The 17,293-nt window shown below is 42.0% G+C and overlaps 1 protein-coding gene across 1 annotated transcript in view; it reads left to right on the top strand.

Annotated features, from left to right (window-relative positions):
• HACD2 (3-hydroxyacyl-CoA dehydratase 2) overlaps positions 1-17,293 on the top strand; it is a 106,194-nt gene extending 88,901 nt beyond the window's left edge. The window contains exons 5-7 of the mRNA XM_045851566.1: positions 4,795-4,916; positions 8,434-8,612; positions 14,302-17,293. Of these exons, the coding sequence (XP_045707522.1) occupies positions 4,795-4,916; positions 8,434-8,612; positions 14,302-14,384 (384 nt within the window). The 3' untranslated portion in view covers positions 14,385-17,293. The remainder of the gene's footprint in view (positions 1-4,794; positions 4,917-8,433; positions 8,613-14,301) is intronic.

The following is a 17,293-nucleotide window of genomic DNA, read 5'->3' as shown; positions in this document are numbered from 1 at the left end:
AGCATGATCAGGGGATTTTTTTTTTTTTTTTTGCAATAAACAGAGTGATAAGCAGCAGGTTCCAAAACGCTAAGAAGAATAGAGTTTCTACAATAGTGATTTGCTTAGGTGGCACCATCTGTTTTTCTTCGAGTGTAATAAAAATGACAGCTTTTCATGTACTGACACTCCCTAAGCCTTTTGAAGTCAAACATATGATGCTATTTGTGTGTAAAGGTTTTTCTCTTACACTTGTTTGTTTCTCCTGCTTGAATATTTTTGTAAACTCCCTTGGCTAGAGTGCACAAGCCACCCACACCCAGCACCTCCTCCTTTGCTGGAGAGCAGGGGCAGAAACCCGCAGGCTTTTAGCCTGGAGGGTCCAGTATGCAGCTTACTGTACCAGGCAGAGGGGACTTCCTGCCGGGCAGGGCTGCCTGTGCCCACGGCCCGTTTGCACCACAGTCGTGGATATGCATCTTCCAGATATGGCTTCTTCCAGACATTTTTGGCAACCTAGCCTAAACCTGCCCTTTTGTCTCCCTCTTTTCCTTTGTAAACCTGCTAAATCCTTTTCCCCTCTTCCTTTAAAAGGCACTAATATGCATTTAACAACTTACTGGAGGTAGAATTTATATACTATAAAATTCACCCATTGTAGGTGTTCAGTTTAATGGCATTTAGTAAATTTTCCAAGTTTATAACCATGACCATAACCCAATTTTAGACTTTTTCCATCACCACACTATGATCCCTCATGCCCTTCAAAAATTCATTCCCACGCCTGCTCCCAGCCCCAGGCAACTTGCATCTATTACGTCTCTAGATTTGTCTTTCCTAGATATTTTACATACATGAAATCATACAAACATGGTAGTCTTTTGCATTTGGCTTTTTTCACTCAGTGTAATGCTTCTGAGGTCCATCTGTGTTATAGCATGTGTCAGCATTTCCTTTGTGTTGCTGACTCACATTCTACCATATTCTACTATATGGCTATACATTTTTGCTTATCCACTCACCAGCTGCTGGACATTTGGGTCGTTTTACCTTTTGGCTGTTACAGGTAATGCTGCTATGAACATTTTAGTGCAAATCTTTGTGTGGACATATTAAACCTCTTATTCTTGAAAATTAATAAAATTACGTGTTTCTAGTTCTTAATTCAAAAAGCAGCTGAGCTGAAGTTTTTATAATTCTAGTTCTCTGCCCCTCAAAAAACCTCTCCAAAACTAAACTGGCTTTGTTTTCACTTCAGTGAGGCTACCTGTCAGCTCTTCTCTGCGTCAGTGACCCTTGACAGAAAGGAGGCTCCTCACCTGTTAGAAAATGCCCCCAACACCTGCTTTCAGAGAGAGAAGAGAAAAGGAAAGGGGGAGGGAGGAGTGGAGAGGAATTGCTCTCATGAAGGGGCTTTGATTCAGTGCATTCCTCATGTCCAGGCCTGTGCTGAGGGCTGAGGCAGCCACTGGAGATGAGGCCCGGACCCCGGAGAGCTCACCGTTGAAATGGAAGGGATGAAGGGACTCTTCCTCTTTATTCTCTCCTCTCCTGCCTACTTTGATAAAGGAAAATTAGTTATAAGGACTATTAAAGTCTCTACCCATTTTTCTTTCCAACTAAAAAAAAAACAGCTCATGTAAGGAAATGAGTAAGAGCCAGTTGGATGCCGCTTCCATATGTGCACCCCTTTCCCAGAGAATAGCAGCTGAAGCCTCACCCACCACCCTCCAGCACTTTTCCTCCCGAGCAATCTCAGTTGAGTGTGTTTGACACCTGGGAGCACACAGCCTCACAAGTGGCCTGTTTTGTTCGTCACCTGGTTTGTTCCATAGTCTGTCTTATTGTGACCCAGGCATTTTTACTCCCCGTTAATTTTTCCATTAGTCTCATGTCCTTATGCCTGTCGTACATGATTTCCTTTTTTGTGTTTTGTAGTTAACCCTCTGCTAGTTCAGGAGTTCTTGTGACTGACTCTGACCTCATTCTAAATAGATTAGATGGGGTCTGATCTATCTAGGAGAGAGTAATTGGGATGAGATTCTTAGTGTAGCCAAAACTGGTTGCTTGCTTGCTTGATTTGAACCACCACCTACATCCTGTTGGTGCATATGAAGCTTATGGTTCACCAGAAACTCTGTATTTCTTACATTCTTAAGTTGTACTGCAGTCACTTTGTTGTTGCTGAATCATACTGTTTTACATTTAGCCTTGTTAGATTTGATCTTGCTGGGTTTTTTAATTTTTTTATTGTGGTAAAATATGCATAACATAAAATTTACATTTTAGCCATTTTTAAATCCATGGTTCAGTTGCGTTAAGTACATTCTGCTGTTCTGCAACCATCACCACCAAGCATCCCCAGAACTTTTTTCATCTTCCCACACTGAAACTCCATATCCTCTGAACGACTGCTCCCTGTTTCCTCCCACCCCAGCCCTTGGCAACCTTCTGCCCCTACTTTCTCTCTGAATTTGAGTACCACATGAGTGGGATGATGCAGTATTTGCCCTTTTGTGAATGGCTTATTTTACTTAATATGTTCAAAGTTCATCCGTGTCGTAGCATTAGAATTACCTTACTTTTTAGGGATGAATTCTATCCCATTGTATGTATATACCATATTTCATTTATTACTTCAACTGTTGATGGACATAAGTGTCGTTTCCTCCTTTTGGCTGTCGTGAATAATGCTGCTATTAATGTCAGTGTACAAATATGTGTTTGGGTCTCATTGATCTTACTGTTTTAACTCGTTACATTCTGCCCATTTTGTGTTAATGGGCGATTATCTGCAAATCAGATAAGCTTGGTGTCTGACTTTACCCAAGTCCTTCTTAATGTGTTCCGCTTCCCATTGATCTGAAGATACCATTTGTATAAAATGGTCATTTCCCCCATCCTCAGTCTTTTTAAAATTATGACATGGTCTTTGCAGCTGGCCTGGGAACAGACTGCTTCATACTTATCCTGGGTCTAAGTTTGTTAAAATTATTTTAGTTTAAGACTAACAGGGGTGGAGGTGGGGATCGATCAAATAACCTCCAGGGTGGATCGGAGTGGGAGGTTTGGGGGGTTTTGTTTGTTACCTGTCTCCTTGAAGGTCACTAAGACTACACAGAAACCGCTATCAGGTATCAAAAAGCAGGGAATAGGATTGAATTCATTTATTTCACAAAAGTTTATGAATTCCTACTTGTGAAAAGCACAAAGTGCTTTTGGGAATCAAAAGATGAATAAAACACACGCCCAGCTTTCAAGACATTTATAGTGCAAAATATTATAATCTGAAGATCCTTAAGCAAGTCTTCACCCCATAGCTATAAAAAACATATCTACTTAAGATGAGGAGGATTGCAACGTACATCAAAAAATCAAAGTGTGCTTTGAAATTATACTTTATAGATGGTTGTTAAGCAAGGGTTTGGGGACAGACTGAAAACTGATACAGGGAAGCTTTAGAAGTGTTAGTTTTCCCTTTACTTTGGCTAACATGAGAGCACCAGGAAAACACAAAGTACTCTTGCTCTTGACACTGTAAAATTCTTATTATTTTTAGAGAATAGTCACTCTACATTTATGAAATTCTTTGTCAGAACTATTTAGTTAATAGGTATGTAAATGACTACTTACTTCATTGTGTAGGTGGATCACTCCATGTTCACTTTCTAAGGAAGCATGTAAGTGCTAAAAACTATTAACATTGCAAATACAAAGAAGCAAGAGGTAAGGTTAAAGTGCCTTTCCTTTGTTGTATCAGATGTTAGAAGCAAAGACGTAAGGTCCATCTTGTAATTAAAATGTGTTTCATTTACTCAGTGGAATTTCTTAGTCACATCCAACTCTGACTGCCCTTTTTGGATACGAGAGAACTTCAGTGAATTGCGGTGCCGGGTTGTCTCTAATCACTGGCTTTCAAGCACAGAGGATCACGGTAGACCCAGCTGGGGTGGGTCGGACGGAGGTGTTGAAAGTTAAAACCACAATAATAGATTTTCATGCAAGATTTAGGGTGAGGCATCTAGTAAGAACATCTCTTTAAAAAACAAACAAACAAAATAAACACCTAAGGGACGCTTTTAAAAGTTTATTATTTTTTCTGCATGAAAACAATTTCATAGGCGGTCAGGAATTCCAAAGCTCTTCTGGCTTCAGCTACATATTGTGCTCAGCATGGGAGCCTCTGTAATTCTTGAGTTAACCCAGGCCTGTCTGGGGGGAGAAGTCACCGGTGGGAGAGAATCAACGGGCCTTGCCGCTTAGATGGCCTTGCTCTTCCGCGCCTGATTTTAAACTACCCAGCAAATTGGCTTCATCTTCCGTTGTGTTTCAATCATTCTAGTTGTCTTGCACATCCAATTAAAATTCCTGTTGGTGGATCCCAAGCCTCCTACCAGTTTGCCCTTCTGTCGTTCTGCTCTAACCCCTCTTGGCCCCACTAACCTCCGCTCTCATGCACAGTCTCCACGTGAGGCTGTGAACACTCATTCGTCATGTTAGTTTCTTTTTGTGGCTAACAGCGCACGTGATTCCCAGTCCTGCGCCTGTCACTCATCGGTTAGCCGGGTCCCTTCTCACTTGTCTTCCCACTTGGCTCTCTCCACAGTGGTTGTCACAGAGTGTGTTCCTTTGTGTGGCAGGCTCTTTCTAGGCTGTGCTGTGGCCGCTGAGGACAGAGACCGGGGACTGTGTCCACACACTGATCTCCCAGCTCTGTACTGAACAGGGGAAGGGAGAGGGCCTCCAGGCTGCACACTGCGAGTGCTTTTTGTTAAAATGTTTTATGTATTTGCTTTTGTTTTCCTTTTCCTTTAGGTACAGAGTGAAGACAGTGTCCTTCTGTTTGTTATTGCCTGGACAATCACAGAAATTATCCGTTACTCCTTTTATACATTCAGTCTCTTAAACCATCTGCCTTACCTCATCAAATGGGCCAGGTAAAGAAGTACAGGGAATGAAGACTAACTTTGGAAATGATCCATCACTGCAATGTTGTCTAAATACTGCCTCTTAAGTTCCTCAAAATAAAATTGTGTGAGGTAGGGGTTGGGTAGATATCTGGTGTGTAGATCTCCTCAGGATAAGGACCTCGACTTAATTTTGATTATAGAAATACTATTTAAATTTTTTTATACTTGTTACTTTTATTGAATCAATTCTTTTCGGTTATATTCAAATCCCAATGGAGATTTGATGTAATATCACCTTTTTGTCTGTATCAAATTTTATTGATGAGCTTCTGCCATTATGATGGTTTTTTGAACCAAGTCCAATTCTATTCTCAATTTTGCCAACAAGCTATGACACTTAAATTAATTTCTAATTAATAACAAACATTAATAAGCTATTTAGCTTATTATCAGTTTATTTATGTTGATTATTTTTATAGTAATATTTATTATGAATTGGATAAAATACTGACAGTTCATCTCTTTATCTGAAGTAATCCATGAGATAGTTGTGAGCATTTATTTATTTATTTATTTATTTATTTATTTATTTTTAGAGCGGGGGAGGGAGGAAGAAAGAGAGGGAACATCAATGTGTGCTTGCCTCTCATGAACCCCCACACCGTGGACCTGGCTCAAAACCCAGGCATGTGCCCTGACTGGGAATGGAACTGACAGCCTCTTGGTTTGCACGCAGGCCAGCACTCAGTCCATTGAGGCACACCAGGCAGGGTATAAGCAGTCTTCTGAGTTGAACAAGACTAGGGGAGCCCTGGCTGGTGTGGCTCAGTAGATTGAGCACTGGCCTGCAAACCAAAGGGTCACTGGTTCAATTCCCAGTCACAGCATGTGCCTGGGTTACAGGCCAGGTCCCCAGTTGGGGGCACATGAGAGGCAACCACACATTGATGTTTCTCTTCCTGTCCTTCTTCCTCCCTTCCCCTCTGTCTAAAAATAATTAAAGTAAAATCTTCTTAAAAAGAAAAAGACTAGGGGAGGATTGCAAAAGCAAAAAAAGCAAAATTATCCTTGAGGCCCAAATGCCTCATTTCATAGAAGGAAAATGGGTTCCTTTACAATTCATACATTTTTTAAAGGGAAATTTTTTTAAAAATTCATTTATTTATTTTCAGAGAGGGAAGGGAGAGAGAAAGAGGGAGAGAGAGAAACATCAATGTGTGGTTCCTGGGGGCCATGGCCTGCAACCCAGGCATGTGCCCTGACTGGGAATCAAACCTGCAATGCTTTGGTTCGTAGCCCGCGCTCAATCTGCTGAGCTACGCCAACCAGGGCACAATTCATACATTTGATGATTAAATTAGAGACAGACCAGTTGTTTGCAACATTTCAAGTATATAGACTCTCTTTTCTTCCTTTGTTTCTTTGTTTCTTCTTTTGCAATAAACATTTTTATTGAGGAAAAGGGGAGAATGGAGAAAACATAGCAGTTTCTAACCAACCCAGGCAGGCATTGTGAACACTGTCTATCCCGGTTATAGGGAAATTTTATTGACCAAGCCTTGATTTTACTCTTGGAGAATGATTCTTTTGTCCCTTGTTTTCCATGGCCCATAGGAAATTCTTCCTTTTCACCCTCCTCCTTAGCGTGGCTGAGGCTGGTGACAGGGAACATGTCTCCTTTCATTGTCACAGATTTCTTAGCACAGTTCCTGTACCTGGGATTTGAAAGCCCAGTGCTCACTGTTAGCCACAAACAGCCAAGGATGTTTTATTTTTATTATTAAAGTATGGTTGACATACACTACAGGGTCCGGCAGAAGTAAGGCCTGCTTGAGTGTGGTTGGTAGGGCAATAATATGAGTGTAGTAATTTATAGTTTTAATTTGAACATTTCACCTGAAATGTCACATGGTGTGCTTGAGTGTGACACTATGTTACAGAATCACATGCTTATGATTTTGTAATAAAAGATTTTGTAAAAAAGAGGGGAGGGCATTATTTGTGCTGGACCCTGTGTTATATATGTGTTTCAGGAGTGCCACAGAGTTTTCCAACTATTTATATACCTTACAAAGTGATTGACGCAATAAAATTCATTATCTGTCACTGCACGGCACTGTTACAATACCATGGAACGTGTTCCCTGTGCTGCACACTACATCCCTGTGACTTACGTGTTTCATTTGCCTTCACGCTTTTCACCTAATCCTCCTACTCCTCTGCCCTCTGGCAGCCATCAGTTTGTTTTCTGAGTCCGTGAGTCTGTTTCTGCTTTGTTTTGTGTGTGGTTCTGTTTTTCAGACTCCACACACAAGTGCAGTCACTCGGTACTTGTCCTCCTCTGTCTGACACATGCTTCGCATAACACTCTCTAGGGCCGTCCATCACAGATGGCAAGATTTTACCGTCTTCTAATGGCTGAGTAATGTTTTATTGTATAGATATATATAAAATGTTCTTTATTTACCTATCAGTGGACACTTATGTTGTTTCCATAGCTTGACTGTTAGAAATAATGCTGCAGCCAAAGGCTTTTTAAAATCTGAGCTGATGATTTCTTTAGCAATACCTATACTTCAAAATGATTTCCAGTTCATTTCGTAGGATGAACTTCTCTCTGGATTCTTTTAGAAACATAGATGATTTCTTTTACCTTTTTTTTAAGATTTTATTTACTTTTAGAAAGAGAGGAAGGTAGGGAGAAAGAAAGGGAGAGAAACACCAATGTGCAAGGGATATATTGACTGGTCACATCTCACATGCCCCCAGCTGGAGACCTGGTCCAAAACCTAGGCATGCGCTCTGACTGGGAATCAAACTGGTGACCTTCTGGTTTGTAGGCCAGCACTCAATCCATTGAGCCACACCAGCCAAAGCAAGAATTTCTTTTAAAGTGAAAGAAACTGTGTGGATTCTCCCATGAGATAGTAGTTACAGTTTTTTTAATTGGAAAATTATATATTGACCAAAAGCTATTATGAATTTTTAATGTTTTTTTAAATTCACATACACGACAGTATTTTAGCATCACCATGATATGTACAGACAGCTGAATGACTGTAGCAGTGTACACAGGTTGAGTGCGCTATATTCTCTTCTGACCACAGACCAGACTTGGCGTACATCCTCAGAGGTTCCTAGACACATGCTCCAACACCTCCCGCCACCTCTCTGCAAAAGGCCATCTCCACTACCATCCCACAGGCAGGGTCGGCGTAAGCCATGCCTCGGTGCCCCGACTTGACCAATATCTGGCATCACCCTAGTGATTTTAGGGAGTTGTTTTGAAGAGTCGTTTATTGAGTCAGACCAAATTTTGAGGCTGACCAAACACATTTATTTTATTTTAGAACATTCAGAAACACACCTGTTCAAAGCCCCTTCCAAAAACTGGCTTGTAAAACCTGAACTTAAACAGTGGGTAAACAGGAAAATGTATAAATGATAGTTTTTAAAAGAGCAGCACCGATTAGAAGGGTGGAAGTGCGTCTTTCTACCAAAGCTGGCTTCAAGGCTCGGTAATGAGCACTCTGCTTTGTTTCAGGTACACACTCTTCATCGTGCTGTACCCGATGGGGGTGTCGGGAGAGCTGCTCACGATATACGCTGCTCTGCCTTTCGTCAGACAGGCGGGCCTGTACTCCATCAGCCTGCCCAACAAGTACAACTTCTCCTTTGACTATTACGCATTCCTGATTCTGATAATGATCTCCTACATTCCACGTAAGTAAACCGTTGTACGTTATGTTTATTTATCTTTTAAAAGTTGGCTCTACAATTCCTAGAGGTAAAAGCCTTTGGTTGTTGTTACACCATGTCCAGGTAAATGTAAACCTAGTTTATTAGGAATGTTCGCTGGTAGTAATTGTAGAAAGACGAATTGTTCTCCTTACAGCCGCCAAAATGCAGCCCTTCTCAGTGTGTGTGGGTTTGAAACGGTGAATACTGGGGTAGGTACCTGTCTGTTGGGGAAAAGCACTGAGTGGAAAACCAAAAAATGCCATTAAAGCCTTACCTTGACTTATTCTGTTTCTCAAAAACTGTTTATTAATGGCATTGGGAAAACATTGTAAAGAAATTTTTTGCATTTTTACTGTATCAGAATAGATAGTTATTTCATTTTTAAGGAATCAGTAGTTGACTGGAAACAAATAACAAAATAAAACAGATTTTTTTTTCAATATCTCTTCTTGTGTAGAATCAGGCACTCGAACCATCTGAACAGAACACAGTGTTCTCTTCAGGGTGGCACCCAGCGCTGCCGCAGCCCCGCTGACGGGCCGTGCTGGGTCGTCAGCGTGCCTGTCCGTGCACCTGAGAGCAGACCGAAGACATGTGTCTGAGGCTTCTGGGAAAGGAGGCCTGTTTGCTAGGGCCTTTTCTGGGATTCTGATGTCCTTTTGAAATCCTGTGGTTGATTTCCACATATCCAAAAGGCTCTTCTTCTACCCAAGAACATATGTTTCTTCTCCTTTAGCTATTCCTGTAGCCATCATGGCTCTGAATGTTATTTCAGTCTATAAGGTGCTATATTCTCCCCTACACCTCAGGTAAAACTCAGACAAGAGGGTTGGGCTTTTCTTTAGCCGACAGCACTAACTGCATGAATCATCCTCACAATCAGGAGCAACATGAGTGTGTCCTGCTGTGGGAAACTGTATTTCATGCATTGTGGAAAAACCCTACATCCATCCCTGGCTGGTGTGTCTCAGTGGATTGAGTGCCAGCCTGTGAACCAAAGGTTGCTAGTTCAGTTCCCAGTCAGGGCATGTGCCTGGGTTGTGGGCCAGGTCCCTATTTGGGGGGGTCTGAGGGGCAACCGACCAATGTTTCCCTCTCACATCAGTGTTTCCCTCCCTCTCTTTCTCCCTTCTGTCCTTTCTCTCTAAAAAATAAAATCTTTTTTTAAAAAAGAATACTAAATTACCTGGCTGGCGTAGCTCAGTGGATTGAGCGTGGGCTGGGAACCAAAGTGTCCCAGGTTCGATTCCCAGCCAGGGTACATTCCTGGGTTGCAGGCCATAACCCCCAGCAACCGCACATTGATGTTTCTCTCTCTCTCTCTCTCTCTCTCTCTCTCTCTCTCTCCCCCCCTTCCCTCTCTAAAAAAATAAATAAATAAATAATAAAAATTTAAAAAAAAGAATACTAAATTAAGTTGAGAAAATAGAGATAAAAAATATAATCCATTAGTAAGTTTAAAAAAAAACACTACATCCAGATTTCATGTGAACATTTGTCTTGGACACAGCTCTGCTTCGTGATTCATTTCCCGCTCTGTATTAATTACCAGGCCCTCCTCTCTGGTGCTGCAACCATGGTGACTAAAGGTCATCTCTCAAGTGTAAAATGTAGTTGATTACCAAACAGATAAATATGGAAGAATCTAAAAATTTAAGTAACAAAAATTAACTGAACAGTTTTCTTACCTTTCTAACACTGTTCCGTAAGAGTTCCATCTTCAAGACTCTAGAGCAACGGTTCTTGGCCGCATTCTTGCCACACTGGAATAACACACTATCCTAGTCAGTGGGCACCACAAGATTTAATTCAACATAAGTTCTTGATTACATAGAAGATAGGTGCCATTTTTAGTAAGTGGGAAAGGGTCAAGGAGGGTTTCATAAAATCAAATCACTAACAGAATGCTGCCGCCCTGACAGAACCCTGAGGGTTGATGCAGGATTTCTCGTCTGTCTGAGGAGGAAGGCTCCCTTCCCGGGCAGCTCTCCAGGGCGACCTGAGGCTGTGTGCGCCTCCCCGTCTTCTTCGCCGCCCACAGCCTCAGGACACCCAGGAGGGGCCTGGCCAGGCACAGGCAGCCCTCCCCAGTGATTGGATTCCTGAAGGAAAACAAGCCTAGGTCTCTGGGGTCTTCCTTGTCGGCTTTAAAAGAGATAGAATAAAAAACATAGACCTCCGGGCCTACTGTCTTTTAGAGAGTCAAGCAGATTTCTCAAGAAGTCTGCTTTCTTTACCTCAGTTCCTTTCCCCTTCCTTTTTCAGCCTTCTTTTGTTAAGAGAATTTGGCTTGGTTAAAATTTATAGTCTTTCTCCTTTTTAAGGCAGCTTAACTTTTGTAGACAATGAAAAAGGGTTGGTTTCAAATAAAGATTAAAAGATTTTCTTCAAATCTGTGACTTCCAACCCAGCTCAAGATGGCAGCCCAGACTGCATCTCCTGCTATACACATCATCATATCTGCTGGCGCTCACATTGCTTCCGGCCTGGGCCAGTTGCCCTGGATGTTGTCAGTGGTTTAGGTGGTAATATTGAGGGCAGTTTGTACAGTTTATTCCCAGCCAGCTGTACCTTTGCATCTTTCCAAAACTTTGTGTTACAAGAAATGTAGGATTAGGAGAGGTTGCTGTTGACATGTTGTCTTCTTTATCAAATCTGGTTTTCTTTCTACAACTTAAGTTTCTTTTAATCTTATTAAATGGGAAGGCTGTCCAGAAAGTATACAGCCATGTGATATTTACTGAAGATAGAAGATGCAAGAAACCTTATACACAGGACAATGACACCTCAGTCCCTTTCAGAGTAGACAGGCACCTTGGGACCTCACACAGTTCTCCCAATTACCATCAGCTGCCCCATCGTATTTTCCTGAATCTCATCAACAGTCTAAAATCTCTTCCCTTTCAAAGGTGATTTTAGTTTTGGGAAAAGCCAGAAGTCGCAGGGCACCAAATCTGGGTTGTAGTGGGGCTGAGTCACCTGAGAGATTTGATGTTTCGCCAAAAAACTCTGCACGAGACATGATGTATGAGCTGGCACGTTGTTGTGATGGAGCTGCCAATCAACAGTTGTCCATAGTTACAGCCTTCTGAATCATCCGAATAGTTTCTGCCGAGGAATGTTCAGGCTTAACACAAATTTTGATGCAGATTCATTGCTCTACTTGCTCAGTCATTTTGAATGTGAGGGCCACACAGTACACATGCTCACTCAATGGCGTCTAACACCCATTTCCCGACCACCCCCTCCCCCTCACACACCTGCATTTCTTTTTCTTAGTCACTAAGAAACCTCTAGAAAATATTAAAGAATGAAAGGACCACATTTGCCCTCTGGTTCTGACATCCGACTCCTCTGGCAGCCAGCAGGCCCTTGCCCACAGGGACGAAGGTGAAGGTGTGCTCGGCCATCTTGCTCTCACTGCCACCAAGAGCGTCATTAATGGCTGCCAGGTCCCGTCCCCCCTCCCGCCCTCCGACCTGGCTGTGAGGCTGCCGTGGCCTGTGAGGGGTGTTGCAGTCTAATGCAGCTAGAGGGAAGTCCTTAGCGCACTTCGCCACAACGTTTCCCTTTACTAAAACACATCTATGGAAATGTGACTGGCCCCACATTTTTAAATGATTACAATTAGCATTCCTTATGGTTTAATTATATCTTTACTTCCAGTTTTTAGATTATAGAGCTTGTCAAATTTTCTAGCTCTCGAACCAAAATAGTTCTCCCACTGTTGAATTTTATGCACAAGCTGGGCCTTTTCTGTGAATGACTTTCTGCCTGCAAATAGTGAGTGGAGTGGTTGGCAGCCCTGCTCAGCATCAGAGCCTCCCCTGCAGTTTGTCGGGTCTGTGCACAAACCCACTGATGTCTTGGAACACTTTGGGAGCATTATTTGAAATGTTGCCAACTTGGAAGCCATTAAAAAGGGAAGAAACTGTCAGAGAGTGTTGGCAGTGGTGGAAATTACCTCCCCCAAAATAGAGGTTATTGTCTAAAAAATAAAGATTGGAGCTGTTGAGAAGGGAAGGGAAGGAAGAATAGGGTACACCCAAGACCATCTCACTGGAGTTTTTTACATGGTTATCGAGCCCCCCAGTTTAAAGTAACTTCGTGATGACCAGATAGCTTAAACTGGCATTTCCCAGCAAGGACACTCGAAGCGTTTGGGATGGAATAATGCTTAGTTGTGGAGGATCGTCACATGTTGCAGGTTTTGGCATTCCTGCCCCCACACGCTGAATGCCAGTAACCTGGTCCCCCAGGAGTTCCCCCACCATTTCCAAATACTCCCTAGGAAGGTAGTACCATCCAGTTCATTTGAGAACCATTACTTTTTTTTTATCCTCATCCAAGGAAATGCCTGTTGATTCTAGAAAGAGGAGAAAGGAGGGAGAGAGAGGGAGAGAAACACTGATCAGTTGCCTGTAGTACACGCCTTGACTGGGATCAGACCTGCAACCAGGCACATGCCCTGACTAAGAATTGAATGGTGTATGGGACACTGTTCCAGCCTACTGAGCCACACTGGCTAGGACTGAGAACTATTACTTTTAAAAATAATCTATAGCCCTGGCTGGTGTGGCTCAGTGGATTGAGCGCTGGACTGCAAACTGAAAGGTCACCAGTTCAGTCCCCAGTCAGGGCACATGCCTGGGTTGGAGGCCAGGTGCCCAGTGAGGGGCATGTGAGAGGCAACCACACATTGATGTTTCTCTCCCTGTCTCTCCCTCCCTTACCCTCTCTCTCAAAACATATATATATATATATATATATATATATATATATATATATATAGAGAGAGAGAGAGAGAGAGAGAGAGAGAGAGATCTTAAAAATAAAATAAAATAAAACAAAATAAAGGTAATCTATAAATTACCAAGGACAGAATCTTAATTCCTGAGATACTGGCTTTTTTTTTTAAGATTTTACTTATTTATTTTTAGAGAGAGGGGAAGGGAAGGAGACAGAGAGGGAAACAAACATCAGTTAGTTGCCTCCCACACACACCCAACCCGGGACCCGGCCCACAATCCAGTCGTGTGCCCTGACTGGGAATCGAACTGGCAACCCTTCAGTTTGCAAATCAACACTCAGTCCACTGAGCCACACCAGCCACTGGCTCTTTTAATAAAGACTTTTTCTACATTCAAACTTGGCTTAGTAGTTTTCAGATCAAATGTATTAGCACTCCTTCCCACTCAAAGAACAACCTTTCTCGGGAGCCCAAAGCTTGGTCCTGATCCGTCAGTGATTTGCAGTGAAACCCCAGACAAGTCGCCTACACTTTCTAGGACTTGAATTCCTCCTCTGAAACAAGGATAATAACTCCATTGCTAGAATTCTTCACCCGCTTGTTGGGAAATCAGAGAATGGGTGTAAAGATAGTAAGAGTGCAAAGAATGTTACTTGGCGGCTCTGTGGCATCTTGACAGGTAATGACAGTGTCTGCCAGTCTGGCCCACACCAACCTTCCTCCCTGGCTAATGCAGGAGGAGGTAGGTCTGCTCGTGTTTTTTTTTTCCCTTCCCCAGGCCCACCTGGTACCTGGTACCGGGTACTTGGTTGCTAGATGATAAAGTATCGGAAAGTTATAGAGGACCTTAACTCCCTGTGCTTTAAATAGAACATACAGTTCTAAGTGATCTCCTTAACCAGTTCTTTCTTTTCTCTCCAGTTTTTCCTCAGTTGTATTTCCACATGATCCACCAGAGAAGAAAGGTCCTTTCTCATACTGAAGAACACAAGAAGTTTGAATAGTTCCTGTTTCCTGAACCCCTCCAAAAACAAACTTTTCAATGACAAAAATGCTGCAGACTTTTTGAGTTCCCAATACGTTTCATAGAAAATAAAAACTATTTTTAAAATACTAAACAAAACAAAACAAAAACCAAAATCCAGTGTCACACAGACCTGGGATTTTATAAAATCTAAAAAAAAAAGCTCTTACATAAAACACCCTGGCCAGTCCATTAGGCATGCTTTTTCAACCAGGAGTTCCCAGCATTTACTATGGCGCTAGAAAGGGATTCGGCATTTCTGTCCTCCTGTTCCCGTCCTGTATCTGATAAATAAAGACCTGTAACAACACGTACGAGAGTTGCAGTCTGAGTGATGGCGTACCTGCGGACGCCCGGCTTGCAGTGGAGTTCCGTTCCAGTCCGTGGTGTGTGTAGCGTTCCCTTCCAAAATGCTTGACTGCATGCTGGAAACTATTTGTATTTTTGAAGCAGCAAACTTTGTTCTCTGGAATGCTCTGAGGTTATGGCTAGGACCTTTCCCCTCATATCTAGTGAGTGAAATATACAGTTTTGTGTCTGTGAAGCTTTGGGATAGTGCCCGTTTCAGAAAACAACCAGGACCCTTTTGTGTGTTTTCAGTTGAGACATTACTGCCTGCCACTAAGAAACATGCTTGAATGTAGTAAGTGTGTGTACACTGTAGAGAACCTACCTTATCTGGGGCTCAGCCTCACTCCTATTTTCACAAAATGACAGTTCTCAGAAAGGGCAAGTTTCATCGCTAGTAAGTGCCAGGTACCTTTCCCAGTACCGTTCTCAGAACCCCTCTGAGGAATGCATTGGCCAATCTCTGTTCTCATTTACGGACCTAAAACCCGTCTAGTCACAGGAATAGAAAAGCTGTTATTGAAATGCATGGAAGGTGTTACTTTAGAAATGTAATCCAGAAGAACATTCAGTAGTAGGTTTTTAAACCCTTATCAGTTTACTTTTTGATTTTCATGAAACTCTTCTGTTTGGGAATTTTCCGTAATCGTGGCCCTCTGTAATCCCCACCACCTTACATGTCCCGAGGCAGTGGGATGCCTGGCTGGGCAGTCCTGAGCTAAAAGCGGTGCCGTCCCATGTGCTGGAGCAGCTGAGAAATGCTTTGGTCAAATGGACATGGTCTGATTAACTTCATGTCTTCATACTGTTCAGTTGCTCAGCTGTGCATTTACGACTCTTCAGGGAAAGGTTGGTGAAAGTGTAAGCCATGTGCATTAGATTTTAAACAGGATATTCTTCGTAGAGCCATTTTTTCCTTTTAAATTGGTTGATCTTTAAAACCCTAAAAGTCTAGTTTATAGAGTAGTTATTTAAAATATAATTGCTAATATCTGAAGAGTGAAATAGTGGGAAACTTAATTTTTAATTGCCTATTTTCATAGAGGCTTGAGAATCAGTATGAAAACGAGAGAAAACGTGCACACTGGAGTGTAGACAGTGCAGGCAAGTGCGTAGTCAGCTCCTTTTGAAATTGAGCCTTAAACTTCTGCTTCTTAAAGTCAGCGCTCAACTTGGGTGTGTTGAGATTAGAATCTGTTCTCATACTTGCTAAAATATGTGAGAAAGATTATATTTCATGGTTTTTCTTTTTATTTTCCAAAATGTATTTCTACTGTAAAATAGAATCAGATTGGGTTATTATATTAGACTTAATATTAATTTGGGTAAGATTTTTTTTAATTGTTTTTGGAATAGTTATTAGAGGATGGGATAAAAATGCAGGTTTTTCGAGATTGCTGGGTTGGTTTTATTCCGGCCTCTCTGTTACAGTTCATCACTATTTGCGGAAAGAACCTGTTGCAGACAGTGGTGTTGCGTCTGACTGAGCTTTGGCAACAAGAGCACAGCCAACAAGTCCTTCCTCAAAAAGGGCCTCAACCCTAGGGTTATTTTTGTACATCAGACATCTAAAATGCTTATGGCAGAGAAGTAAGACATACCACCATGTCCTTCGGTCACCTTTCTCAGTATCTTTAGCTCCAACATGAATTAATTCTTCCTTCGAAGTGGTGGCATCCTTTTATGAATTGAGACCAGCTAACCCCACCAAATGTCCCTTCTGCTTATTAAAGGTGAATGAAGAAGGTGGTATTGGTGGTTATTTTGTCAGACTGTGTGTTCATTTCAGGGCACAAAGGCATCAACTGCCCAGCTGCACCCCCAGGGGATGTTTCAGAGCCCCCCCATATGGGGACCACCTTCTGGCAGAGAATTCTGTGAGGTGTGCAGCAGTGCTTTGTAGACACAACTGCTGATTTGCATATCGCTGTGTTCTGTCTGCTAAGGCTGGGAATTTTCGTTTAACACGAGCTGCAAAGGCACACTTATCAAAGGCCCCGTGGAGAGTTAGTCATGGAACGAAGTACCGTCCTCCCAGACAAGACTGCTCTGAAGTGAACATCCTGCAGAAGACGTAGCATGAAAGAGGCACGGGAAGAGATTCTGCCCTCATTTCCACTTGCACTTTTGGTCATTCGTTTGTAATAAAAGGTTGGCATTTATGTGATACAACCTATGAATTATTTTCAATCCTGAGTTTCAGATAAACATTATAAAACATCAAAATCAGTACATACTGCTCCTTTGAAATTTAGGTGAAAATTTATACAACCATATATACAGTCATTTTTGTATTTTTTCTATGTTGTGAAAACCAAAATTGTAATTTTATAGGTCTTTGATTCACTAAAATTCTATAATTTAAACGGATTTTTTGTATATTTAGAAATAAGGCATTCAGAGACTATGCTTAACTTTCTATGCATGCATTTGGAAGCTGTTTTTACCCGATAATGTTAACAGTAATAAGTTGTATTCATAAAATACTGATCTGTGTCGCATTTCAAAATAAACTGGTGTGTGCTCTGCCTGGATCTGAAA

Source organism: Phyllostomus hastatus, unplaced genomic scaffold (genome assembly GCF_019186645.2).
Source record: "Phyllostomus hastatus isolate PE091 unplaced genomic scaffold, TTU_PhHast_1.1 phas_contig_86, whole genome shotgun sequence".
NCBI lineage: Eukaryota > Metazoa > Chordata > Mammalia > Chiroptera > Phyllostomidae > Phyllostomus > Phyllostomus hastatus.
Note: the sequence above shows the minus strand (reverse complement) of the source record. Positions and strands in the feature narration are given on the sequence as shown.